This window comes from Heterodontus francisci, chromosome 5 (genome assembly GCF_036365525.1).
Source record: "Heterodontus francisci isolate sHetFra1 chromosome 5, sHetFra1.hap1, whole genome shotgun sequence".
In the NCBI taxonomy this organism is placed as follows: domain Eukaryota; kingdom Metazoa; phylum Chordata; class Chondrichthyes; order Heterodontiformes; family Heterodontidae; genus Heterodontus; species Heterodontus francisci.
Genome location: NC_090375.1, coordinates 91,546,778 through 91,574,190, shown reverse-complemented (window position 1 = coordinate 91,574,190; position 27,413 = coordinate 91,546,778). Strand labels below are relative to the sequence as shown.

The window sequence follows — 27,413 nt, the reverse complement described above, 5'->3', positions numbered from 1 at the left end:
TGGCAGCCTCTCAATGTAACTAGTGTTCACTTACTCTGACAATGTGAAGGAGTTTTGTGGACATTCAGTAAGGTCAGCGCGCTTGCATTCTAGTGCTTAGAGAGTTGGTGCCCGATGAACTGGGTGCCGTTGCCCACTCACTTTACCAGACCACAATAAGTCATTGAACTGTTTCCTGCATTGGACCCAAGACCTTCATGTGGGTCCCTGGCTGCTGACCTCTGTGGCCACTTCCATCCATGCCCTCTTGGTCCCACTGGGAGGATTCTTCCTCCCTGAGGCTGGGTAAAATGGCTCTGTCCTCTTGGAAATGGCATCAATGAGAGCCTCCAGAGAGACATCCAAGAAACAGGGTGACGCCCGGGGATGCATGCTCGTGCCCACACAGGCCCTCCGAGCTCCCTGATGCTGCACCTCTAATGGCAACGGCAAGCCTAGTGATGGCTGTCATTTGCCTTTAAAAATTGCACCTGTTCCCGCCACCAGAATGTTTTCAGGACCTCTAATTGGGCTCCAGACTCGCTCCCGGGCTAATTACTTGCTTGTTTTTGAAAACAGTGCTGCGTCCACAGAATCGGGACCCAGAAATGCTCCAGGCCTCAGGTTCCCTAAACCGTAACAAAAATCCGGCCTGTTAACTCAGTTTCTCTCTCTACAGATGCTGCCTAACTGGCTGAGTATTTCCAGCATTTTCTGTCTTTATTTCAGATTTCCAGCATCCGCAGTATTTTGCTCTTGTATTCGATGACCTCACATTTGCTTACATTGAAATTCATTTGCCACAGTTTTGCCCATTCACTTAATCTACTAAGATCTCTGTGTAATTTTATGCTTGTGTTTACACTGCTTACAATACCACCTATCTTTGTATCATCATCAAACTTGGATATGTGACTATGTCATCATCTAAGTTGTTAATAAATACAGTGAATAGTTGAAGCCCAAATACAGATCCTTGCTGGACAGTACAAGTTTCATCCTGCCAATGAGTGTACCTGACCATTATCCCTACTCTCTGTCTCCGACTGCTCAGCCAATTTTCTAACCAGGTCAATAATGTGCCTTCAGTTCCATGAGCTTTAACTTTAGCCAACAGTCTGTTATGAGGAATTTTATCAAATGCATTCTGGAAGTTCATACGAATCCATGCTGACTCTTTTTGATCAGCTGAATATTTCCAAGGCGTTCAGTCACTCTAGCCTTAACTATAGGCTCCAGTAGTTTCCTGATAACAGATATTAGGCTAACCGGTCTATAATTTCCTAGTAACCCTCTCTCATCTTTCTTAACTAGCGGAATGACAGCACAATTTTCCAATCTAAAGGAATGGCTTCCGAATCAAGAGAACTTTGGAAGATGATAGGCCATTTGCAATGTTCTCAGCCTTTAAAATCTTGGGATTAAAACCGTCTGGTCCTGGGGATTTGTCACTCTTTAGTGCCATTATTTTCTTCATTTCTGTTATTTTGCTTACGTTAATTTTGGTGAGTTCCTGTCCCTGATTCAATATTAGTTTCCTTGGGATGTCTGGCCTTCACATTGAGGATACCCTCCATCGTGTTATGTGGCAACCATCGTGCTAAATAGGATAGATTTCAAACAGATCTAGCAATGCAAAACAGGGCATCCATGAGGTGCTGTGGGCCATCAGCAGCAGCAGAATTGGACTCAACCACAATCTGTAACCTCATGGCCTGGCATATCCCCCACTCTACCATTACCATCAAGCTAGGAGACCAACCCTGGTTCAATGAAGAGTGCAGAAGGACATGCCAGGAGCAGCACCAGGCATACCTCAAAATGAGGTGTCAACCTGGTGAAGCTACAATACAGGACCATCTGCGTGCCGAACTGCGTAAGCAGCATGCGATAGACAGAGCTAAGCGATCCCATAACCAACGGATGAGATCCAAGCTCTGCAGTCCTGCCACATCCAGCCGTGAACGGTGGTGGACAATTAAACAAGTAACTGGAGGAGGTGGCTCCACAAATATCCCCATCCTCAATGATGGGGGAGCCCAGCACATCAGTGCAAAAGATAAGGGTGAAGCACTTGCAACAATCTTCAGCCAGAAGTGCTGAGTTGATGATCCATCGCAGCCTCCTCCTGAAGTCCCCAGCATCACAGATGCCAGACTTCAGCCAATTCGATTCACTCTGCCTGATATCAAGAAACGACTGAAGGCACTGGATACTGCAAAGGCTATGGACCCTGACAATATTCCGGCAATGGTACTGAAGACCTGTGCTCCAGAACTTGCCGTGCCCCTAGCCAAGCTGTTCCAGTACAGCTACAACACTGGCATCTACCCTGCAATGTGGAAAATTGCCCAGGTATGTCCTGTACACAAAAAGCAGGACGTCCAACCCAGCCAATTATCGCCCCATCAGTCTACTCTCAATCATCAGTAAAGTGATGGAAGGTGTCATCAACAGTGCCATCAAGCGGCACTTGCTTAGCAGTAACCTGCTCAGTGATGCTCAGTTTGGGTTCCGCCAGGGCCATTCAGCTCCTGACCTCATTACCGCCTTGGTTCAAGCATGGACAACAGAGCTGAACTCAAGAGGTGAGGTGAAAGTGACTGCACTTGACATCAAGGCAGCATTTGACCGAGTATGGCATCAAGGAGCCCTAGCAAAACTGAGGTCAATGGGAATCAGGGGGAAAACTCTCAGCTGGTTGGAGTCATACCTAGCGCAAAGGAATATGGTTGTGGTTGTTGGAGGTCAATCATCTGAGCTCCAGGACATCCCTGCAGGAGTTCCTCAGGGTAGTGTCCTCGGCCCAACCATCTTCAGCTGCTTCATCAATGACCTTCCTTCAATCATAGGATCAGGAGTGGGGATGTTCGCTGATGATTGCACAATGTTCAGCACCATTCGCAAGTCCTCAGATACTGAAGCAGTCTGTGTAGAAATGCAGCAAGACCTGACAAATATCCAGGCTTGGGCTGATAAGTAGCAAGTAACATTTGTGCCACATGAATGCCAGGCAATGACCATCTCCAACAAGAGGGAATCTAACCATCTCCTCTTGACATTCAATGGCATTACCATTACTGAATCCCCCACTATCAACATCCTGGGGGCTACCATTGACCAGAAACTGAACTGGAGTAGCCATATAAATACCGTGGCGACAAGAGCAGGTCAGAGGCTAGGAATCCTGCGGTGAGTAACCCACCTCCTGACCCCCCCAAAGCCTGTCCACCATCTACAAGGCACGTCAGGAGTGTGATGGAGTACTCTCCACTTGCCTGGATGTGTGCAGCTCCAACAACACTCAAGAAGCTCAACGCCATCCAAGACAAAGCAGCCCACTTGATTGGCACCCTATCCACAAACATTCACTCCCTCCACCACCGACGCACAGTGGCAGCAGTGTGTACCATCTGCAAGATGCACTGCAGCAACTCACCAAGGCTCCTTAGACAGCACCTTCCAAACCCGCGACCTCTACCAACTAGAAGGACAAGGCAGCAAATGCATGGGAACACCATCACCTGCAAGTTCCACTCCAAGCCACACACCATCCTGACTTGGAACTATATCGTCGTTCCTTCACTGTTGCTGGATCAAAATCCTGGAACTCCCTTCCTAACAGCACTGTAGATGCACCTACCTCCCGTGGACTGCAGCGGTTCAAGAAGGAAGCTCACCACCACCTTTTCATGGGCAATTAGGGATGGGCAATAAATGTTGGCCTGTCCAGCGACGCCCACATCCCATGAATGAATTTTTTAAAAATGCTGACCTCCTCCTCTACTGTAAATACTGAAGCAACGTAATTATTTAACATATCTGCCATTTTCTTATTTTCCTTATAATATCGCCATTGTCAGTTTTTGGGGGCCCACATTGCTCCAGATTACACTCTTTTTCCATACATATTATAAAAATGTTTTGTGTTTCTTTTGATATCCCTTGCAAGTTTATTTTCATTTTCCTTTTTTGTAACTCTTATTATCTGTTTTGTTACATTTTCTTGTTCTTTGTAGCTGCCAGGGTCTTTTTAGCAAGTAGAGTCCTTGCATCTTAGGGGTGTAAACTGGCCATCACAGCCATCAGCAAAGGTGCACCAAGAAAAGACACCCCACCTAAATGATGTGTTTGCTACATGTCCATCATCCTTCATAGTTTGAAGGATGCTAACCAACCATCACATCAAATTCTTTTTTGAGCACCTCCCATTGCTCTTCTGTCATGTTTTCATTAACAGATTTATCAAGTTTACTGTGGACAGTCTCTCATCACACTGAAGTCAGCTTTACCTAAATCTAGAATCTTAGTAACTGTTTCACATTTCTCCCTTTCAGACACCACATTGAACTCGATCATATTATGATCATCATTAGATAAAGGTTCACACACCATTAGGCTGTTAACTAAATCTTAATTAATACTCATTACTAAATCTAAAATGGTCTGCCCCCTTCTTGTTTCTAGGACATTTTGTTGCAGAAAAATATCTTAAACACACTCAAGAAATTCACTACCTTTCTGACATGTTAGTCTGCTTATCCCAATCTATATGAAAGTTAAAATTCTCCCATTAAAACCACTCTGCCTTTGCTACATGCATTTCTAATCTCTACATTAATGTAGTATACCACTTCACAGCTGCCACAGGGACCCTATATAAAACTCCCAGTAGAGTATTAAATCCTTTTCTATTTCTTAATACTACTCAAAGTCTCCATGGACTGCTTACCTCTCGTTATATCCACTGTTAACATTGTGGTGATTTCATCCTTAATCAATAAGGTACTACAACATATCTACCATTTTCCCTCACTTTTCTATAGATCTCAGTTTTGTTTTTATTTGTTCATGGCATGTGGGTGTTGCTGGTTAAGCCAGCATTTGTTGCCCATTCCTAAATGTCCTTGAGAAGGTGGTGGTGAGCCACCTTCTTGAACTGCTGCAGTCCATGTGATGTAGGTACACTAACAATACTGTTAGGACAAGAGTTCCAGGACTTTGGCCCAGCGACAGTGAAGGAACAACAATATATTTCCAAGTCAGGATGGTGTCCTTCAAGGTGGTAGAGATTGTGGGTTTGGAAGGTGCTCTCGAAGGAGACTTGGCGAGTTGCTGCAATGCATCTTGTAGATGGTATACACTGCTGCCACTGTGTGTCGGTGGTAGAGGGAGTGAATGTTTCAGGTGGTAAATGGGATGTCGATCAAGTGAACTGCTTTGTCCTGGATGGTAGGGAGATTCTTGAGTGTTGTTGGAGCTGCACTTATTCAGGCAAGTGGAGAGTATTCCATCACACTCCTGACTTGTGCCTTGTAAATGGTGGACAGGCTTTGGGGAGTCAGGAGATGAGCTACTCACAGCAGAATTCCCAGCCTCTGACCTGCTCTTGGTGACACAGTATTTATACGTCTGGTCCAGTTCAGTTTTTGGTCAATGGTAACCCCCAGTATATAGATGGTGGGGTAATGTTGTTGAACCTGCTATATATATTATTAGGGATGGGCAATAAATGCTGGCCTGGCCAGTGATGCCTACATCCCATGAATGAATAAAATAAAAATTTAGCTCCCAGTGCTGATCGTCTCAGTAATGGCTACCATGTCATACCCTCCAAGTTGAAGTTGAACCTGCAGTTCATTCGGTTTGTTCCTTATACTCCTTGCATTTGTACAAAGAATGCTTATTTGGGGCACACACCCTTACCTGTCCTGCTGCTCTACTGGTTTACTCATTTGTTTCTCACTTTCTCTCTCCTGGTTAAATTACTTTATATCTTCTAATTTTCCCTTTAGTTGTTGTGCATAAAGCACAATTTCTGACTATTTCACCACTCTCTCCCCTTTTGTTTGTTTTTGAGCTATAATTTATACTATCTTTTCTATGTGAACCCGCCCCCCCCTCCCCCACTTACTAGTTTTAAGTCCTTGTGACCACTCTATTTTTCCTATCTGCTAGGGCCCTGGTCCCAGCCCAGTTCAAGTAAAGTCTGTCTTAATGATATACTTCCTTCCTGTCCCAGGAGTGGTGCCAGTGTCTCATGAACTGGAACCCCTCTTTCCCACACCACTCCTTCAGCCACATGTTCACCTCCCAAATCTGCATATCCTTATGCCAATTTGCAAAAGGCTTGGGCAATAATCCAGAAATTATAACTCTTGAGGTCCTTTTCTTTAATTTAGCTCCTAGCTCCTGGTACTGTCCAAGCTATACCTCCTGCCTATTCTTTCCTATGTTGTTGGTCCCAACATAGACACAACAACTGGATCCAGACCCTCCTTCACCAATATCCTTTCAAGCCAGTTCAAGATGGCCCACACCCTGGCACCAGGTAGCTAACAAACCATGTGGGACTGTTGATTCTGCTTACAAAGGATGCTATCCATCCCTCTAATTAGTGAATACCCCAGAACCTCCACATTATGGGCTGGAGGTGGGGCTCCTGGTGCTGAGCCGAAAAGGCAGGGGGATTTCCCCTTTCCGCCTTTAAAAGGGACAGTGATTCTGCCTCCAAGAGCTGCCAACCATTCACAGGGCTGGCAGCTCAGCAGTATTGGCAGCACCACTGGAAGCAGTGGTCACTGTCAGTCCTGCAGAGGCCTCGGACCCAGGTCCAGTGCTGGAACCCCAGCGAAGAGATAAGTGAAGCAGTGTTGATTGGGCCAGTTCGGAAGGCCCCGGCAAGTGGGTGGGTGGGGGGGGGTGGATTTGTGGTCCAAGGGGAGGGGTAAAGTTAATAGATCACTTAAGGGCCTTAATTTGCCTCTGGGCGGGAAGGCCGTTATTGGCCTATCCCACCCCCGGGAAGATCGCTGGGTGACGGAGAGGTAACTGGCCCTCCATCCCGCCACCTCCCCCACCATCCTCATTCTCTGTCCCCCGACCCCACCTCGGGGGGTGGGGGGGGGCCGTAAAATCCCGGCCTACGTTTGCCCTCTTCCTCACCCACAACTTTGGACAGTCTCCAATTTCAAGCATCATTGTCAGCATTCTGGCTGTCCTTCTGACAGTCTTTATCCTTATTCTCACAGGCAGCGAGTATATTGTGCCTGTTGGATAGGATCAGTTTTTTGTGGATCCTCATTCTCTGTCTCACCTGAGTTGCCCTTATTCTGTACACTATTGGTCACACCAACCCCATTCTGAACCTGGACCTTTCTATGAGTTGTGACTGAGGTCTGGAGCAAACGCTCCAGATACTTCTCCCCCACTTTTATGTGCCAGATTGTCTCCAATTCACACTCCAGCGCAATGAGTCTGAGACAGACAGATTCAAGATGGAGACACCTAGTGTAGACATGTTTACTCAGGACAGTCTCACTGTCCACAAACTCCTACATACTACACTCCAGACACACAACCTCCTCTGCCTTACCTTGGTCAATATTATTGATATCTGCTTTTCAGTTTATTGTATTTTTTTTTCTACTCACTAACTTGCACTAAGCGCTAAAACACTGGAGAAAATGTTAAATACTTACTGCCTCAAGCTTACACGAACCACTACAAGTACTGGAGGCAAAAAATAGCACCTCCTTCCCCTTCTGCACCAAATTTTCACTCTCACAAAACTTCCACGCTATTTATGATGCATTTTGTTTATGACCATTCTGTGTGACCACTCTCTTGCAATTTAACAGCAAGATGTTTTGAACTGAGACTTTCACAGTGATTTTTCTTCAAGGTGTAAAAAGAAGAAAAAGCCTGCAAATGCCAGAAATCTGCAACAAAAACAGAACATGCTGGAAATGCACTGCAGGTTAACATTTCAGGTGCAACCCTACCTCAGCACTCAAAACTAAAAGATCAGTAAACGCTTTGTGGAAAAGGAAAAGGGAAGTAGGAGGAGGCTCCTTAAACAGCACCTTCCAAACCTGCAACCTCTACCAACTAGAAGGACAGGGCAGCAGATGCATGGGAACACCACCACCTGCAAGTTCCCCTCCAAGTCACACACCATCCTGACTTGGAACTATATTGTCATTCCTTCACTGTCACTGGGTTGAAATCCTGGAACTCCCTTCCTAACAGCACTGTGGATGTACCTACCCCACATGGACTGCAGCAGTTCAAGAAGGCAGCTCACCACAACCTTCTCAAGGACAATTAGGGTTGGGCAATAATTGCTGGTCTAGCCAGCGACGCTGACATCCCATAAACGAAATTTTAAAAAGGAGACAGATACTCCAATCGCCAAGAGGAAGTTAATGGGGTGAATAACCTACAAACTGCTTAATGTAGTACCAGGAATCTGTTAGAATATTACATCACACCTACAGCATAGCTCAACTGGCCTACGCTGCTGTATATGCATCCACATGAGCCTTCTCCCACCCTTCTTCATCTAAACCTGTCAGCATGTCCTTTTATTCCTTTCTCCCTCAAGTGCTTATCTAACTTAACCTTAAATGCATCTATGCTATTTGCCTTAACTGCTCCTTGTGGTGGTAGCAAGTTCCACATTCTTCCCACTCTTTTGGGTAAAGATGTTTCTTCTGAATTCCCTATTTGATTTATTGGTCTTATATTTATGACCTCTAATTTTGGACTCCTGCACAAGTGGAAACATTTTCTGTATATCGACCCGATCAAACCCTTTAATTATCTTAAACATCTCTATCAGATCACACCTTAGCATCAACTTTTCTAGAGAAAGAAGCCTCATCCTGTCCAGCCTTTTCTGATAAGTATAGCCTCTCAGTCCTTGTGAATCTTTTCTTCATCTTTTCCAGTGCCTCTATATCAATATTCTAATATGGCGACCAGAACTGTGCACAGTACTGCAAGTGTGGTGTAACTAAGGTTCGATACAGGTTTAACATAACTGCTTAAAAGACATTCGAAAATAACAACTGAGATAGTAAAAAGCAAAAGCATGTAAAAATCCCAAACAAAAACAAAGGGAGAAATTGGGGAGGGGGGATGGTAGATCAGAAAAAGAGCACAGTGGCGCAGTGGTTAGCACTGCAGCCTCACAGCTCCAGCGACCCGGGTTCAATTCTGGGTACTGCCTGTGTGGAGTTTGCAAGTTCTCCCTGTGTCTGTGTGGGTTTTCTCCGGGTGCTCCAGTTTCCTCCCACATGCCAAAAGACTTGCAGGATGGTAGGTAAATTGGCCATTATAAATTGTCACTAGTATAGGTAGGTGGTAGGGAAATATAGGGACAGGTGGGGATGTTTGGTAGGAATATGGGATTAGTGTAGGATTAGTATAAATGGGTGGTTGATGGTCGGCACAGACTCGGTGGGCTGAAGGGCCTGTTTCAGTGCTGTATCTCTAATCTCTAATCTAATCTAAAAAACACCTGGGGATTAATTTTAACTGGGCCAAATCAGCATTAATGAGGTGCTAGTGGCTCCAAAGTAGGGCTAGTAAACGTATTTAAGCCACCACCATAGCTGTTGCTATTTTTAAATGCTTACTGCTGGGTAACTGAAGTGTTTACCTGTTTCAGGTAATAGTTGCTTTTAAGAACATTAGAACAAAAGAAATAGGAATAGGAATAGGTCATATGGTCCCTCGAGCTTCTTCCATCATTTAATAAAAGATAAAAAGATCCTCAACCTCAACTCCACATTCCCACCCAAGTCCCATATCCTTTGATAAAAACATAAGCAATATGCAAATTATGCAAATTTGGCTCCTGAGACATGAATAGGGCCCTGATCGCCTTTCCAACCAGTTTCACTGGCTATACAGCAGAAGAGACCCCAAAAAGGTAAGTTCAAATATTTATGCAGCCAGAATGAGCAGGAATGCTTCTCTGTGCCCCACAGAATAATATAAGATGTGGTGTGTTCCCACCCTATGATACACTGGTCTGAATCCATATGGAGCAGACAGTGCATCAGATCTACTTAAATGACACCGAGGTCTTCAAATGGTATGGGTCGGGCCCTACCAAATTCACGGCTGTGAAAAATGTGTCACGGACCGCGAAATCTCAGGTCCTCTGTGAAATTGGCCATTTTGCAAATTTCACGTTTTTTATTAATTGACACAAGGCTCGCCTCGCTGATTGCTGAGCATGTTACAAATATTGTGCATTTTAGTGATTGACACAAGGCTCAACTCGCTGATTGGAAGATGAGGGAGCTCTTTCGGTGCAGTTTTGAGAGAAACAGTCTCAAGTATTAGCAGACCAGTGAGAATGCCAGAATGAGCAAATCAAAATCATCCACAACCATTACTGCAGCACATCGAGTGAAAGAATTTGGAAGCCAAATTCTGCATGCTGATGGTGGAATACTGTTTTGTACAAGCTGCAGTGTTTTGTTGGATTACACGTGGTGAGCAACGGTTCAGCGCCACTTAGAGTCTGAAAGCTATTGCAGCAGAAAGAGAACATCCAAAACCACGCTGCTGGAAAATGAACACGTGAGAAAACAAGAAACAATTTCAACTCTTTTAAAGAAGTCAATAGAGAATTCAGAAAATCATCAGTTAGTTAAAATAGAACTTGTGGATGCTTTTGCAAGCACCAACATACCATTGGAAAAACATGATGACCCAAAGCTGCGGGTATTCATTCAACATAATTCAACGTAATGTGCAAAATTGTGGTTGCTTGCCAAGTGTAAATAAACTATGACAGGACTACCTACTGAAGGTTTTTGCTACACATTGAGAGGAAATGAACTCTGTGGAATGCAGAACCCCCACCTTGCAAGGCTAGCACGGCACTGTCTGATAATTCCAACAAACTGTGTGGACGCAGAGAGAGTTGTGTCTAAACACAGACAGATGTTCACAGTTCAAAGACAGGGAATGAAGAAAGTGACAGGTGCAGGTTGCTCCATGCTCACATTCAACCACTGACTTCAGTGAGTAAAGAATGTGGCCTGTTTATAGTCAGTTCTTTACAATAGTTTTTGAGTATACAATAAATGCAATTTGAAATCAGAAACCTTTTGTTTTAAATAGATAATTTTCATGGTTTGTTGCAACACTGTGAAATTTACCATTTAAATATGTGGAATTCACAATTCTTAAAATGCCATGACTGCGAAGTTTGTAAAATTTGACCGTGAATTTGGTAGAGCCCTAGGTACGGGCTATTTCGCTCCCAGAACGGACAGCTGACTGGCGCACTCCACCAGTCTTCTAAATTCACATTGCCAGTGGGGAACCTTACCAGCATGTAGCATGGATTTATGACCATTTACATTCAAAATCAGAAAATAATATGACTTTCTGATAGGTATTTTATAATCTGAATTTTTATTGCAGGCGAGCAAGTTTCTATGCTTGCTTTCTGGATAAGCATTTGTACGCGATTGGTGGAAGGAACGAAACTGGTTATTTGTCAAGTGTTGAATGTTACAATTTGGAAGCCAATGAATGGTGCTACTTGTCCTCTCTGCCTCAGCCCCTGGCAGCTCACGCTGGTGCAGTGCACAATGGAAAGATTTACATATCAGGTACCTTTACAATACACCATTGCAAGTATAAAAATTAGGAGGTTAATTATTTTCCTATTGATTGAAGTTTAAATGAAGAGATTGTGTTAAGATGCTGATTTTCCTTCCTTTATTGTTCCTATCCCTGTCTTGCAGTAAAGTTGCCGTAACCTAACATAAACTATTAACAAGTTGAATTCAACTAGAATCTCACTGGTGCAGCTCTGCACTGTCAATACCTTTCATTTTAAAGTTCTTTCATCTTTTAGCCTTTCACCCCAATCTATACTTTCTTGTGGCTAAAAGGCTTAGCTCTGGAAATGGCCATTCCTATTCTCTGCAATCAGCTATTAGGAGGAATGAGAAAGAAAATAAGGGGAGCCTTTCCCTAACATTTTGTGAGAGTGCACCTGGCCTTTGCATAGACCTGCCTCTGTTACCATGGCTGAAATTGGAACTCAGTTTATGGAACAGCACATTGAAGGATCCCTTCCTTCACTTCGGGATGATTCTCCAATCACACACTCAGTCAAGAATCTTTAGATTAATGAATGGAAAGCCACAATGTCCCAACCAGTGTGCCTTGTGAACATTAATCCTGACCAGGAGAACCTGATTGGGAAATCAGCCCTTATTGTCCAATGAAAGTTAACTGCATCAGCTTCACATTATCTTAATGGGTGACGTAGCTCTTTCTTCTTCCATTAGGGAGAGGATTAGCACTGAATATATGACCACTGTGTAACAGCCCCGACAAACAAATTTCTCTGCAGCACCTGTGGAAGAGTCTGTCATTCTGGAATTGGCCTTTATAGCCACTCCAGGTGCTGCTTCACAAACCACTGACCACCTCCAGGCGCTTATCCATTGTCTCTCGAGATAAGGAGGCCAAAGAAGAAGATATGACCCTAATTTTCCTGGCGCTGACACTTAGCTAGTTCAAAATTTGCTCTGTGGTGTGATTTTCACAAGCATTTGCTCTGCTGTCTTACTGTCTTAGTGACTGTACTCATCACTGCTCCTTGTAAGCAGTTGGCAGGCATCTCTGTCTGTCTCCTTGTAAGTGGTTGGTACAGCATTTCCATCACCAGCTTTCTTATTCTATGGTGACTAGTTAGATTCAACAGGTCATTCATTGAAAATATATAACGGCTGATTCCCTAATCAGGAAAATCATGGGCCTGCACCCCATGATTTTTATCTATTAAAAGAGGCGATAGTTGAGATACTGGATAGGCTAAAAATTGATAAAGAGGAGGTACTGAAAAGGTTGGATGTACTTAAAGTTTATAAGTCACCAGCATCAGATGGGATGCATCCGAAGATACTGCTGAAGGAAGTAAATGTGGAAATTGCAGGGACACTGGCCATAATCTTCCAATCCTCCTTCATACGGGATTGGTGCCAGAGGACTGGAGAATTGCAAATGTTGCATCTTTGTTCAAGAAGGGTGTAAGGATAAACCCAGCAACTACAGGCCAGTCAGTTTAACCTTGGTGGTGGAAAATTAACAGTCACTTGGAAAAATGTGGATTAATTAAAGAAAGGCAGCACAGATTTGTTAAAGGTATATCGAAAGAAACTGTTCCCATTGGCAGAAAGGTTGAGAACCAGAGGACACAGATTTAAGGTTGTGGCAAAAGAATCAATGGTGACATGAGGAAAAGCTTTTTTTACCCAGTGAGTGGTTACGATCTGGAATTCACTGCCTGAAAGTGTGGTGGAGGCAGATTCATTCAAGGTTTTCAAAAGGAATTAGATAAGTACATGAAAGGAAAAAAAATTGCAGGGCAGTAGGACCAGCTGGATTTCTCTTGCGGAGGGCTGGCATGGGCTTGACAGGCCAAATGGCCTCCTTCTGTGTGGTAAGCATTCTTTGATACTATGATGCTATGATTCTATGATTAATTTAATTGCGCGGAAAATTAGGACTGACCAGCTTCCCCTGAGAGCTTCTCACTAGTAGTGCTTAACTGGGGAATTAGCCCAATAATTTTATTATGAAGACTTGGTGAGCCTGGGTGAAGCATTGGAGCTCTTTGGTTCTGAATGTTAACATTAGGGGTGATTTGTTCTGCAGCTCCCCACATGATCTATACTGCACTGTGAGAGAGAGGCATTGAAAAGAAGCCTCACCATCAGCAAAGAGAAAAATATGAATTGCTTTTACATAGTTTATCGTAGTTATAGAAATGTGATTAGTAATTTCAAGATTTTACATCCCTCAACCCCAGCTGATGTCGCTGGATCTTGAGTGCAGAAACCAATCTTGCAAGCATCAATATAAATAGCATCTCCTATTGCATGGACAAAGTAACAGTGAGCAGCAGTGCAGAGATGGCACTGCAAAACAAATTTATACCCAATTGCATTCAACATAAAAAAAGGGAAAAACAGAAAGGGCTAAATTGGATAGCCCTGGAAACAGACATGAGATCACAATGTGCCCATTGACTACAAGGAGGCAACATGCCAATGTTATGCTGCCTGCTCTTTTAAATGAGTTCAGTGTCCAGCCAGTGCTAACCACACTATTGATTGGCTGGACACATGACCAGGGAGCTGATATTGTGTGAAGCTAGCACCAGTTAAAGATAGCCTGCACCGCTGAATACTAGTCTGCACCTCTTTAATGGGAGATGCATTATAGCTGGAGCAGGTGCTAGCAATCATTCAGGAAGTGAATCTAACTTGTGAAACATTGAACAATGGCACAAGAGCAGAGACAACAGGCTCCAAGGTTTTCGGGCACTACACTGGAGGCGTTGGTGGAGGAGGTGGAAGTTAGGAGAGATGTCCTGTACCTGCAGTGGGCCAGAAGGCCCTCCAGACACATGTTCAGAAGGCAGTGGGACCAGATAGGTGTGGAGGTCAAGGCCAGAAATCCAGCCCCAAATACCTGGACACAGGGTCGCATGAAGTTCAGTGACCTCACATGAGAGGTCAAAGTCAGTGAATGCATCTTCAAATGCCATATCCTACCAACTATACCACTAACCGCAGGCACTTCTCAATTCACCACACCCCCATCACTCGCATACCAACAATTTCTATCAATCAGGACTCATATCTAATATTCATATGCTCCATCACACCCTCACACACTTAACATTGTTGCAAGCCTCACACTCACATCTCATAGCTTGCACACACTGCCAGCTATTCACCCATTGCAGCCAAAGAGATTGCATGACACTCACTGATATACTTCCCTCCCTCTTGTCAGAGAAGGTGGTACACACCGGAGGCAGCAGAGCTAACTGGAGGGGGAAAGGCGCATCTGCATATCCTGACTCCTGTGAAGGAGGTGGTGCTGCCCATTATTGGGACACCTGTTGTTGAGATCATGGCCAGCAGAGGGGTTGACACCATTGAAGATGATCTTATCTTTGTAACTAGTCCTCCTTCTCACATCCACCTCCCCTTCATCTCACATCCTCTTCTGATTTACTAGCTGCAGATGGTGTAAGCATGCACCTCTTACTTTTACCCCCACTTGCACTGCAACCCTACCCATGTGCCTTTCTCCTATCAGATACCCAAGAAGTACAACCTGGCCAGGCTGTGGAGGAACAGCAAGAAGACAGTGGTGCTGAAGACGCACCGTCACTCGATTTCACACTTGCAACCACTAGCTCAGATACTGACACTGTGACCAGAATTTAATGATGAAGCCGAGGCCCGGTGGGTGAGCTCGTCTCTGCAGGGCCTGAAAGCCATGTTGCAATTTTATGTGGCGCAGGTCCTTATTTGGCTGCAGTCGGGGCCAACAGAGAGCCAGCGGCTCTTCAGTCACAGCAGCACCACCAGGAGCAGTGGCTACTGCCAGGACTGCACCCAACCAGAAGTGGAACATGGACATGGGCCTTTGAAAAGGTAAGTGAGGTGTGGCCTCGCCGGAGAAATCGGCTAGGCTCCGACGAGGGGGTGGATCTAAGTATAGGCAGTGGGGGGAGTTGTTTCAGCGGGGGAGGCCCATGCTGCTGGCTGAACCCTCCGTGGGGCACCAGGTGCCTGATCGCGAGGGATACCCCCAGCCTGCAAGGAGACTGCCAGATAGTACTAGGTAACCTTCTCAGTTACCGAGGTCCCATCTGCCACTGCTAAAATACAGCAGCAGCAGGAAAAGGCCCTTAAGTGGCTATTCATTGGCTACTTAAGGGCCTCAATTGGCCTAATGATGGGCAGGCCACCTGCCACCTTCCCTGCCGCTGGTGAGGGTGTGATGGAGCAAATGAATGTTAGATATAAGTCCTGATTTGGTTTGCCATGGTGGCTCAAATGCAGACAGTACAGTGGACTGCCAGAGAATGAAAGCATCATGACTGCTGTCAGGAAAATAGGTATTGTCCTGCATGATGGGCTGTCTATGGTCACATACCAGCAGGACATTGAGGGATTGGAATCACCTTTGGATCCTATATAGGACTGAGTTCACATGTGGCGTCCTTAAAGTCATGTGTGTGTAATCAGTGGCACCCTGCATCATAGGGAAATCTACAATTCTGGCAAAGCTGCATGCTCGTTCAACCTGCTCACTCTGGCTGCTTCTCACCAGCAGATGGCAAACTGTGAAATACTGCAAATATCTCCAGCTGCAGTCAGGAAGGAGCCAGACACATAAAAATTCATCGCCACAGTCACCTGCTTAACCATTGGCAATGCAGTCCTTGGCCTGCTGTGAGTTTGGAGTTGTGACAGCAGCAGTTGGCAGATTTCAGTGAGGATGCCCTTGAGTGAAGCGTAGGTTCAGGTTGGAGAGTTGCTCCCTGAGCACTCTATCGGATATGGTCTCCTGCTGAGATACCTTTTCCCCCCTTCTCCTCCTTCCTCTTCCAGTAGCTTGTCCTGCTCTGCATGGCCTCTGTTCATTCATCAAGTCGTGCTGTATTCCAATTGGAATGGATACAAATGCATACCTGGGAGCAGCTGGATGGTGTGAAAGACTTGAAGTCAGCGAAAAATCCTTTAGCAGCTGTCACACCACTCCCTGTAGACTTTTGCAACTTTAAGCAAATATACAAAGCACCAAACACTTGTAAAATCAAAGCAACAGCCAGAAGAAATCAACCAGCAACTAACCTGTAAATAATTGATGATCCCTTTGAATTGGGCTGGTTGGGGCCCTTCCTGCTGCTGAATGTGTGTTAAGCTGTGTGAGGTTAAGAGAGAGCATTAGCTGGAGCACTGAGCTCCACAATGGCACTGCTGGCGTCAAATCACTGTTACACCCTGATTGACATCATGATGTGCTTGCTCTGCATACTTGTGGCAAGCATTCACTGTGCACGGGCTAACACCCTCATCAATCTGGCACGACTCGCCCCAAGAGTGTGTATGTGTGCTGCAGATGCCATTTTTTTCTCCAAACGGCAGCCTTGGCACCCAAACAACAGGCACTGGCAATGCCAGTTGCCTACCAAAACTGTTAGAAATCGGAAATAAAAACAATCAGTTCAGTCAATAATAATAAAAGAAATGTTTTTAAATTTTTTTTTTAAAAAGCTGTGTATGGAGCAGATGTGAAATTAAAGCAGAAAACACAAGTGAAGCATGGTGAACGTGCCAGTCTGAGAAAAGAAAAGTACTGGTTCATGCCCCGGGCTCAGAATCCTGCTACAGCTGCGCACTGATCAAGGGTCACCAAACCAAACGTTTATGACCCCACCTCCTCCCTGATGTTGATAGAACCTTCCCATATCACAAGCTACTGTGAAGAAAGTGGAAAGTGTATCTAAGGTCAGAAGTTACTAAAGTCATGGTTAAACTAAAGGACTGCATTATGTGCAGTTGAAAGATGAGATACTGGGGGCAATTGTCAACTGCCATCTGTTTTTCACCTGAAAATGAATGATCTACAGCTGAAAATCAGTGGAGGTGGCACACTCCACCCATTTATACCAGATGTTAAGTGACCTAACCAGTCGTCCTTAAAGGACCAACAAAAATACTGCAGGCAACTTTTTAGGTTCAGTTCTACCCTGCCCAACCCTCCCCAGGCCTGACTTGTCAAATACTCAGCATAGGACTTGGCCAATTTCCAGCTTTCACAAAACTGGCAAGCTGCAGTGGTGTTCACCTGGCACCCACAGCTTGCTGGCAGCATTTAAATGAAGCCCACACTAGAAAATACTTTGGGCCTCCCAGCACAGGTTTCGGATAGGTGGCATGACTGCTTTGCCAGCTTTGTGCCCGTTTCAGGTGGAAGTCTAAAATCACCCCCACTTTTCATGAAGCGCCTATTGAGCTTCTTTCAAACAGCACAGGACACCAAAGACAGAGAGGTCAGGATGAAAGTGGGGTGTGGTCACACATGTCTTTCTATGCCTGATGGTTGACTGCAGAGGAAAATGGCTAAGAAGAGATGCCTCCCAGTACTCTCAGCACAAAGTGGTAAACAGGCAAAGGAAAAATATATTTTGACAATGGGATTTTGATTTACATTAATAACGCTGAGATCTGAAATTTGCTATGTAGCAAAATCGTAGGCACAAAATCATACCCTAGTATTCCAATTCACAGGTCAATGTATCACTTCGCTAATTATAGTGAGCAATACTGTCTACATAACTGCAGGGAAGTGCCCTATGAATTGCACAAAATGGAGTCAGTTGTCAGACTGAATGTTATGAAAGGAAAGGGCCAATGCTAATTAAACTATGAGGGGTTATACAAACAAAAAGTTTCTTACCGGGGTAGAAGACAAGCTACAAAACTGCAGGCCTGAAGATGACCCATTAAGGAGGACATAAATATGTGCTGGCCTATCTGGACATTTGCGCGACCCCTTTGTTAACAAAGACCTGAGGAGTAAACAACTGACCTAGCCTGTCTAGGTGCTGGTACTTCATTGATTTGGAGAAAATCAAGGGTAACAACAGGACTGTTTGAAGTCATCAACACTAGATGGGCTGAACCTTTCTGACATATGTCACTCCAAATGGTCAACAGAATTGAAGAGGTTTCTTTGAAAATTAAGGACAATAATTGACCCCACTCTTCCTTTGACTACCCTTTTGCTATGTTATATTTTTAGAAAAGACTTTTGAATACCTTTTATGTTACCCATGAATCTGTTCTCATACACTTTCTTTGCCCCTTATTTTCTTTTTAAGTTCTCCTCTGTACCTTTTGCTTTCAGCTCAGTTCTCCACTGAATTATGAACCTAACATTCATCATAAGCTTTCTTTGTTTCATTTTAACCTCTGTATGTTTAGTCATCCCCAAGGAGCTTTAGCTTTGAATAACCTTCCTTTCCCCCTTGTAGAAATGTATCTCATCTGTACCCAAACTAGCACCCCTCTGAAGGCTTTCCATTGCTCATATAATGTTTGTTTGCAAACCAATTGGGCCAAATCGCTTTTCAACTCACTGAAATTATCTCTTCTCCGGTCGAGCACTTTCACATTTGATTTGTCATTGTCCTTTTCCAAAACTACTCTAAACTTAATAATAGTGATCATTGTTTCCCAAATGCTTCCCCAATGAAACATGCTCCACTTTATTCCTCAGAACTCGATCCAGCACTGTTTCCTTCCAAGTTGGGCTGGAAACATACTGATCAAAAAAGTATCCTCCGCCTTGTTGCCTTTTACAGGGCTATTTTCCCAGTCTATATTAGGGTGATTGAAGATGCTTGTGATCACTACTCTAAAGTTCTTGCATCTTTCTACAATTTGCCCGATAATTTGTTCCTCTGCGTTTAATATATGTAGAAGGTGCCTATATAAGATTGGAAAGTGCATCTCTGACAGAAATAGAAAGGTTACAGAAGTTAAGATTGTACGGCCAAACCAGCCGATATGTGTGTTTTTTCTGAGACCAAGGGAGGTAAGATTTAAACCAGCTATACAGCTATCATACAAGGTGAATTTTCCTGGAAGCAAAGGATCCAGGAGAAGTGGTTAACACTTTGATACTTCAGAAGGCTGAAACCATCCTCCCAGAGGAAGGTGAGTCCACTGGTTCAAAAATGCCAGCTCATAAAAAGGAAGTTATATTAGTTCTGAAAACTTTGCTAACTACAAGCATATAGATTAGATCTATTCAATGGATTGGTTATCTAATGCTGTTAACATGTCAGCTATCCAAGGAACCAAATCCTAAATTAATCTCACCAATTCATATCAATCTCAGACACTGATCTCAATTGTAAATTTATAATCAGGAAACAATTATTGCTGAATTATTGTGGCATAACTGAACTGCCTTTTAAGCCCCATTATTTATTTGTCAATTGATCCTATCTATTAATAATTTGCATAGCCAACTTGTAAATTTATGTGCTGCTATGGTTCTAGGGATATTAAACAATTTTTAGTTCATGATTTTCATCTCTTGACTTCTTCTTGGCAAGAAAAGGATTATTTAAAATAAAAACAGAAAGTGCTGGAAATACTCAGCAGGTCAGGCAACATCTATGGAGAGAGAAACAGAGTTAACATTTCAGATCAGTGACCTTTCATCCGAACTGGCAAAGGTTAGAAATGTAATAGCTTTTAAGCAAGTGAGGGGGCGGGGGGAAGAGAACAAAAGGGAAAGTGTGTGATCAAGCAGAGGGTAGGAGAGATTAAATGACAAAGATGTCATGGGACAAAGGCAAAGGGACTGCTAATGGTGTGGGAAAAGACAAAGCATTAGTGCAGAGAGAGTGTTAATGGCAGAATAATGAACAGCTCTGTCCAAAAGCACCAACATGAAAAATCAAGTTTAAGGCAGGCACATGGTTAGAAAATAATGAAATAAAGTAAAATAATGATAAAAAAGACCAGTCATGCTCTGAAATTGTTGAACTCAATGTCAAGTCTGGAAGGCTGTAGAGTTCCTAATCGGAAAATGAGGTGCTGTTCCTCGAGTTTGCTTTGATGTTCACTGGAATGCTGCAGCAGGCCAAGGACAGAAATGTGGGAATGGGAGCAGGGTGATGAACTAAAATGGCAAGCAACTGGAAACTCAGGGTCGTGCTTGCGGACTGAGCGGAGGTGTTTCGCAAAGCGGTCACCCAATCTGCGTTTGGTCTCCCCAATGTAGAGGTGACCACATTGTGAGCAGTGAATACAGTATACTAAATTGAAAGAAGTACAAGTAAATCGCTGCTTCACCTGGAAGGAGTGTTTGGGGTCTTGAATGGTGAGGAGAGATGAGGAGGCTATTACACCTCCTCAGGTCAGGGGTGATGGAGGAGTGGACAGGGTGTCACAGAGGGACTTGATTTTTCATGTTGGTGCTTTTGGACAGAGCTGTTCATTATTCTGCCATTAACACTCTCTCTGGACTAATGCTTTGTCTTTCACCACATCATTAGCACTCCCTTTGTCTTTGTCCCATGACATCTTTGTCATTTAATCTCTCCTACTCTCTGCCCTATCACACACCTTCCCTTTTGTTGTCTTCCCCCTGCCCCCTTCATTTGTTTAAAACCTATTACATTTCTAACCTTTGCCAGTTCTGATGAAAGGTCACAGATCTGAAATGTTAACTCTGCTTCTATCTCCACAGATGCTGCCTGACCTGCTGAGTATTTCCAGCACTTTCTGTTTTTATTTCAGATTTCCAGCATCTGCAGTATTTTGCTTTTATTAAATGATTATTTCAATCACTCAGTAGCTTGTGTAGTTGAGAAGGGAGGTTACCAGTGCAAATGTTACTATAATCAAAACTGATTGATAATTCAATTAAACAAATATAGACATCGTTATCTCCTAGGCATAGATTATGTGCTAGACCCCAGATGCTTTCTTTATAAAAAGTAAAGTTGAAGCGACTCAAGATTCATTTCGTACCCTTAATGAATATTTTGGTCAGGGTATCAATCCCCGTGTTCTTACATTACATGTTCATACTAAATTACTGTCACTACTATTTTAACAAAGGCATTAACATATTATTCTTAAATGACCAAGCACTTCTGTTAAGTTAGTGAAGAGAGAAATTTGATGTGTGTTTTCAATGCTCGTATGATAATATTCCTCATAGTAATTTCCAGGCTATCATCTTACATCTATGTTTCATATTCCTAATGTTCAATGACGAAGTACATTTCCTTAATGAAATGGAGTCATCATATATAAATTCATATATTGTACAATAATAATAGTTTTAATGTTGGCTATCACTTGCAGGAGGTGTTCATAATGGTGAATATGTGTCATGGCTCTATTGCTATGACCCAATAATGGATGTATGGGCCAGAAAACAGGACATGAACACCAAACGGGCAATTCACGTTCTGGCTGTGGTGAATGATCGTCTATACGCTATTGGGGGAAACCATTTAAAAGGTGTGTTATTAGTGATGAAGGTACTGGAATTACAACATATTTTATGTATGAGATGGACCACCACATTAGAAGCCTATTTATACATTGGGCTGTTTAGTACAGAAATAGGGATATGTAAAGCCTGAAGCAGCTTGTAAGTTTGTTTATACTGCTTTTGGATCAGGAATAGCTTTGCATATGGCCAGAGGATGAGATCAGGGTGTGCCTCTAAGGTTCAGCTCTGCCTTGAAACATACTCCTAGCTATATATTATTAAAAGTCACACACATCCTGTCTACAAACTTTACTTCTTGTTTATCATGATATTTCAGTTAAGATTTTTATGTCAATAATGGGAACTCCCTCTGTATACATTTATAATGAAAAATGCTATTAAAGGAGTATCGATATTTTAATATAACATAAAAACCCTATCTACCTGTCATGCTATGGTTATAGGCCTCTCATCACTGTTGGCGCGGTGACACCAATTGCTCAGGACCACCCACCATTATTCTTTTGGTCTTTAAACAACAATGTCTCCATTTACCTGTCGGTCAATTTTGGAACTTCCCTGCTGGTTAAATATACTATCTTTTAAATTTGTATATTTGCCCTCAAGATTTTTCTTCTGGCTTCCCCCATTCTGACTTCCATATCTCTGCTGCTCCTTCCCCCCTTCTTGATTTCAGATCTGCTGCTGTGCTCACCCACTCTGTCCCACTTTGCGCAGCGTCTATTGTTCTACTTCAAATTAATACATTTCTACAGCATTTGTTCTGCATAGTTTATAGCTTATTTGCAGTCCACTCTGTATTAAATTACTTCATTATGCCAGCTCTATTCAATATACTGCTGTTATGTAAAAATATATTTTAGGTTACTTATTTTTCACTTCTTACTTACATATTCCACTTTATTTAATAAATTTGTGTGCAACCCTGATCAATTTCCTGTACTTATTTAATGACTTTGGTGGAAGCCTGTTCTATTTCCTTCTTTAAATTAATGCACCTTTGGGCAAACCCTTTCTATTACATAGCCACTCATTTTATTTGTAAATTGATTAACTAGCAGCCCCATTAGTTATCAAACAGCCACTGCTTTTATGTAATCAATAAATTTTGCAGCAACCCCATTCCATTAAATAGTCCCATTTGATTTAATTTATACATTTTTGAAGAAGACCACATTGCAATTAATAGGATTAATTTACATAATAAATTTCCATGGATATATCTCAGTTGATTTGATGTCTTGTCAGCAACATGGCAGGAGATCAACTAGAATATCATCAAAAGCTACTTTTATATTGATAGTGTCAGGGAGTGTGATGCACCGTAGTAATCGTGCAGCTGCAACATACAGTCAGTATAAAGGAAGATAACTCTCCACTGCTGATGGAGCCATCAACCTGAATTTTCCTGGGTCCCATACAAACATATGAAAATGATGGACAGGAAAAGACTTTCCATTTGTGACGTATTATGCATTACTCTCCCTACCCACCCAGAGTCATGTAACTTGGGAGAAGTGAAAACCCAGTCCAATTCAGTGGGGAAAAGATTTGGAAAGTTCCTCTCATAGTGACAAGAAAGTAAGTTAATAAATTAGTCTTTTCATTTAAAGCTTGTTCACAAAATGCACATTTTTTTGTTGTTTTGATTAATAGTAAGATACATTTCTAATGCCTTTATCTTTCTGAAATTTGCTCACCAGCCCCCTTATGTAGGACAAAAATTGTAATCTGGCCCCTCATTGAAAAAAGGTTGGACACCCCTGGTGTAGTCTATAGACTAGTGCCACTCTCTTAGAGCTCTGGCCTGCAATATTGGCAAAATATAGAATCATAGAATAGAATCATAGAATGGTTACAGCACAGAAGGAGAAACTCAGCTCATCGCACTCCCCTGGCTTTTCCCCACAGCCAAGTAATTTTTTCTCTTCAGATAATTATCCAATTCCCTTTTGAAAGTCACTATTGAATCCGCCTCCAACACGCTCACAGGCAGCGCATTCCAGATACTAACCACTTGCTGTTTTGGAAAGGTTTTCCTCATGTCGCCTTTGGTTCTTTTGCTAATAAAATCATAACATCAAATAAACAGAACTGTTTGTTGAAAATTAGGAACAAAATTCAGTAGTGCATTTCTCAACAGCTGCTACCTGCTACTGTACAAGTAACTCAGGCTGCACTACTGCTGTAGTATCTTGTGGCTGCATATTTAGTGAAAGTACTAAGCTGGAAGGTAAAAACAATTTCAATTCTTTTCCTTTTATTTTCTATCTATTTTTCATTGTTTCCTTCCTTAGATTCCCTCCCCTCTCACACTGCATACCATTTACTATGCAGACAACCTGCTGCTAGACATTTGTCAATACAATGCACCAAGCACTTCTTTGTCAATACTGCCTTAAAACAAGCCTACAGGAGGTGTGCAAGAAAGCTCCCATGGCAATTTCTCTCGATCCTTTTTTATAATTATTTCCTGTCTAATATTGGAAATTCACTGCATGCTCAGGTCTCTGTGTGCTGACAGAACATTGCTCTCCTAGGTTATCCTGCTAGTGGTGCTGATGCAGGAAGCAAGAAAGTAAATAAAAGATAATGATAACATATAAATGGTAGATAGAGTTTTTACCTTATTGCAGTTGTTACTGGCTAGTTCACTGCTAAATTAGTATCTGATAGACCTCTTTCTAGACGAGATCACATCCATGGCTGGAATTTAGCTGTCTCTGTTCTATTAACTGGCCAAATGAATAATTCAATCCATTTCAATATTTTTGACTCAGTTCTACGAGCCCATAAATATATTTCAGTTGTGCACTCTGAGCTCAAGGTATTACCTGCTTGGAGCACCTGTCAGAAAATGTACCCTATAAAATTGATTCTCATAAAGACATTTATGATACATAGTAACAGTAATTATTACTGCTGCAGTTTTCAAAGCAGGAAGGAAAATAGGAGCTGGAGTAGGCCATTCAGCCCCACGTGCCTGCTTCGCCATTCAACCAGCTCATGGCTGATCTTACACCTCAATGCCTTTTTCCTACACTATCCCAATTTCTCTTGATATCTTTAATACTTAGAAATCTATCGATCTCTGTCTTGAACATAGTCAATGACTACACTGTTCTCTGGGGTAGAGAATTCCAAAAATTCACCACCCTCTGAGTGAAGAAGTCCCTCCTCATCTCAATCCTAAATGGCCTACCTCTTATTCTGAGACTGTTCTCTGCTTCTAGACGCCCCAGCCAGGGGAAACATCGGCCGGAATTTTATGCCCCCCCAAAGAGCGGGCTGGTGGCTCAGGGAGCCCTACCCAACTTGATCCAGCCTCAACCGCCATTTTGTATGGGGCAGCAGTGGCAGGAAACTGCCTGCCTGCCCCAGGCCAATCAAGGCCCTTAAGTGGCCAATTAATGGCCACTTAAGAGCCTTTGCCTGCCTCCATGGGGATTCTGTGGTTGGCTGGCAGGCAGCCAAGGCCTCAGAAAAGCTGCCTGATAAAAGTAGGTGGCCTTCTGGCGGCCTGGGGCGGGGCCCTCCTGATCGGGCATGCTATGGCCATTGGAGGGCCGACCCCAATCCCCCAACCACCTCCGACGCCCATCACGCCGCCACCCCCCCCTACCGCTCCCACAATGGACCCCCTCTTGCCTTGCCGGAACCCGACCGATCGCCCCCGGTGAGGCCCAAAAAACTTACTCGTTCTCCGTGGCTACCTGACATCTTGCAGTCCCAGCAGTGGCCACCGCTCCTGGTGGCGCTGCTGGGACTAAGAGCTGCTGGCCCGCTGATTGGCCAGCAGATCCATTAGGCAGAACCTCCTGCCTCAATGAGGTGGAGGTCCTGCCTAAGACCAATTAAGGGCCTGGGGAGTGTAAAATCTGGTCTGGATCCCCAGGCCCGGCAGAGGCAGGATCGCCACCAACTTTTCGGTCAGTGGACGACTCCCCTCCAGCCACTGTAAAATTCCTACTACCTTCTTGCATCAACCCTGTCAAGCCCTGTAAATATTTTGAAGGTATTCAGATTGATGAAGATTAAATAGCTGTCAGCTGTTAATTATTAAAATATATGCAACAGAAAATAAAGAAGAAAAAATATTGAGGACATTAAAACAATGAGCATACAAGAACGTAGCAATAGTACATATTGGGCTGGATTTTATCATTCCCCCCACGTTGTGATCCGTGGAAGGGGAGGTTAGAAGATGGGACCAGAAGATGCCTGCCACAGAGCTTGATGCCGGGAGGGCCCGGCCTGATCCTCCCAGTGGCAACAAGGCTCCGTGGCAGCCCCCCGCCACTGGGCAATTAATGTCATGCATAAATTTAAATTAACTTACCTTCAATCTTCCGGGCCCGCCGCGATATTCGACGCGGCAGCCGGCACTCCCGCGCCTTCAATTCCCCGTCTGAGGAAAGCCAGCGTGACACTGGTGGAGGGGTGGTGGACTTAAGATTTTCATTCCGGGGATGGGGGGAACGGGGTCAAAAAAATGTAATGGGTGTAGGGGATGGTGGTAAGAGGTGAACTTTAAACTTTGTGCAGTCTGTGGGGGGGAAGGTCAGATTTAAAAGTTAAGTGCTGTGGAGGGAAGGGCAAATAATTAATGTAGTTGTTATTGGGGGGTGGGAAAGGGGCGTTAGAAATGTATTTAATAAATTTTGGGTGGTTGGTTCCCTTTAAAAATTTAAATATGCCGGCAGGGCTGACTATCCTTAAAAAATGGCGGCAGCGCCTGTGCACAGGCAGCTGACGTCATTGCTGGGGATGACCCGCCCCCTCCGCATTATTGAGCGCCATTTTTTGAGCTTGCCACCGAGATCAGCGGCAGGCTCTTAAAATCCAGCCCATTATTTAAGGTATTATATGCTTAATGTGCAAATGCACACTGTAAAAGTGAAATTTGATCATTAAACTGAAAATATTGAATATGGCCACTATCAAATAGAAGATAGCTGGGAAAGATGTCTTCTGTGTGTTATGCGTAATTAAATTGTAAATTCGTGATTAAGAACACATTTAGGATTTTGCTGCACCTAACACACTGAGGAAATTTTCCATCAATATTTTTAGGTTTTCTTTTCAAATTGAAAGTCATTCCGAATACCATCCCTTCTGTTTTAAGTGGAAGTATATGACTAAATTGGAGCAGTAACTTATTATTAGGCCAGTCCAGGGTATTTTATACATCTTTTTTTCTTTAAGAGTAATGCTGAAATAAGCAGCTTTGTCAACAACTGTATCAAGCGATACTGTTCCCAGCTCATCATTTTGAAATGCTTCTTTTGATCTAGGTTTCTCACATCTTGATGTTATGCTCGTTGAATGTTATGACCCCAAAGGTGACCAATGGAACATACTCCAGACTCCTATCTTGGAGGGTCGTAGTGGTCCAGGCTGTGCAGTGCTAGATGACAATATTTACCTTGTTGGTGGATACAGCTGGAGTATGGTGAGGTGGATTTGTTGCAATATTTTTTGTAATATTTCAATAATAATTATGTTGGGCAATTACAAACCGCACATATAAAGCAGCAGCTCTGAACAATTGCTGGTATTTTCTCAATGCTTGTGCTTTGCTACCTGCCTGCCACTTCACACTTGCAAGTCAAATTCGCACTTCCTTGCCAGGTTAGAATACTGCTATTTCTTTGCTGTTGTCAGATGGCAGTAGCACCCACCCAATTTCATACATCCTTTGACTTAAATTTGCAAGTTTATCATTCTCATTACTTTTAAGCTTATGGGTTTCAGTTTTG

At 43.4% G+C, this 27,413-nt stretch overlaps 1 protein-coding gene across 5 annotated transcripts in view; it reads left to right on the top strand.

Annotated features, from left to right (window-relative positions):
- Positions 1 to 27,413, top strand: part of klhl14 (kelch-like family member 14) — a 201,956-nt gene that overhangs the window by 150,290 nt on the left and 24,253 nt on the right. For all 5 annotated transcript variants that reach the window (XM_068030855.1, XM_068030858.1, XM_068030856.1 and 2 more), the window contains exons 6-8: positions 11,209 to 11,399; positions 21,501 to 21,659; positions 26,949 to 27,106. In XM_068030855.1, coding sequence (XP_067886956.1) covers positions 11,209 to 11,399; positions 21,501 to 21,659; positions 26,949 to 27,106 — 508 coding nt within the window. The remainder of the gene's footprint in view (positions 1 to 11,208; positions 11,400 to 21,500; positions 21,660 to 26,948; positions 27,107 to 27,413) is intronic.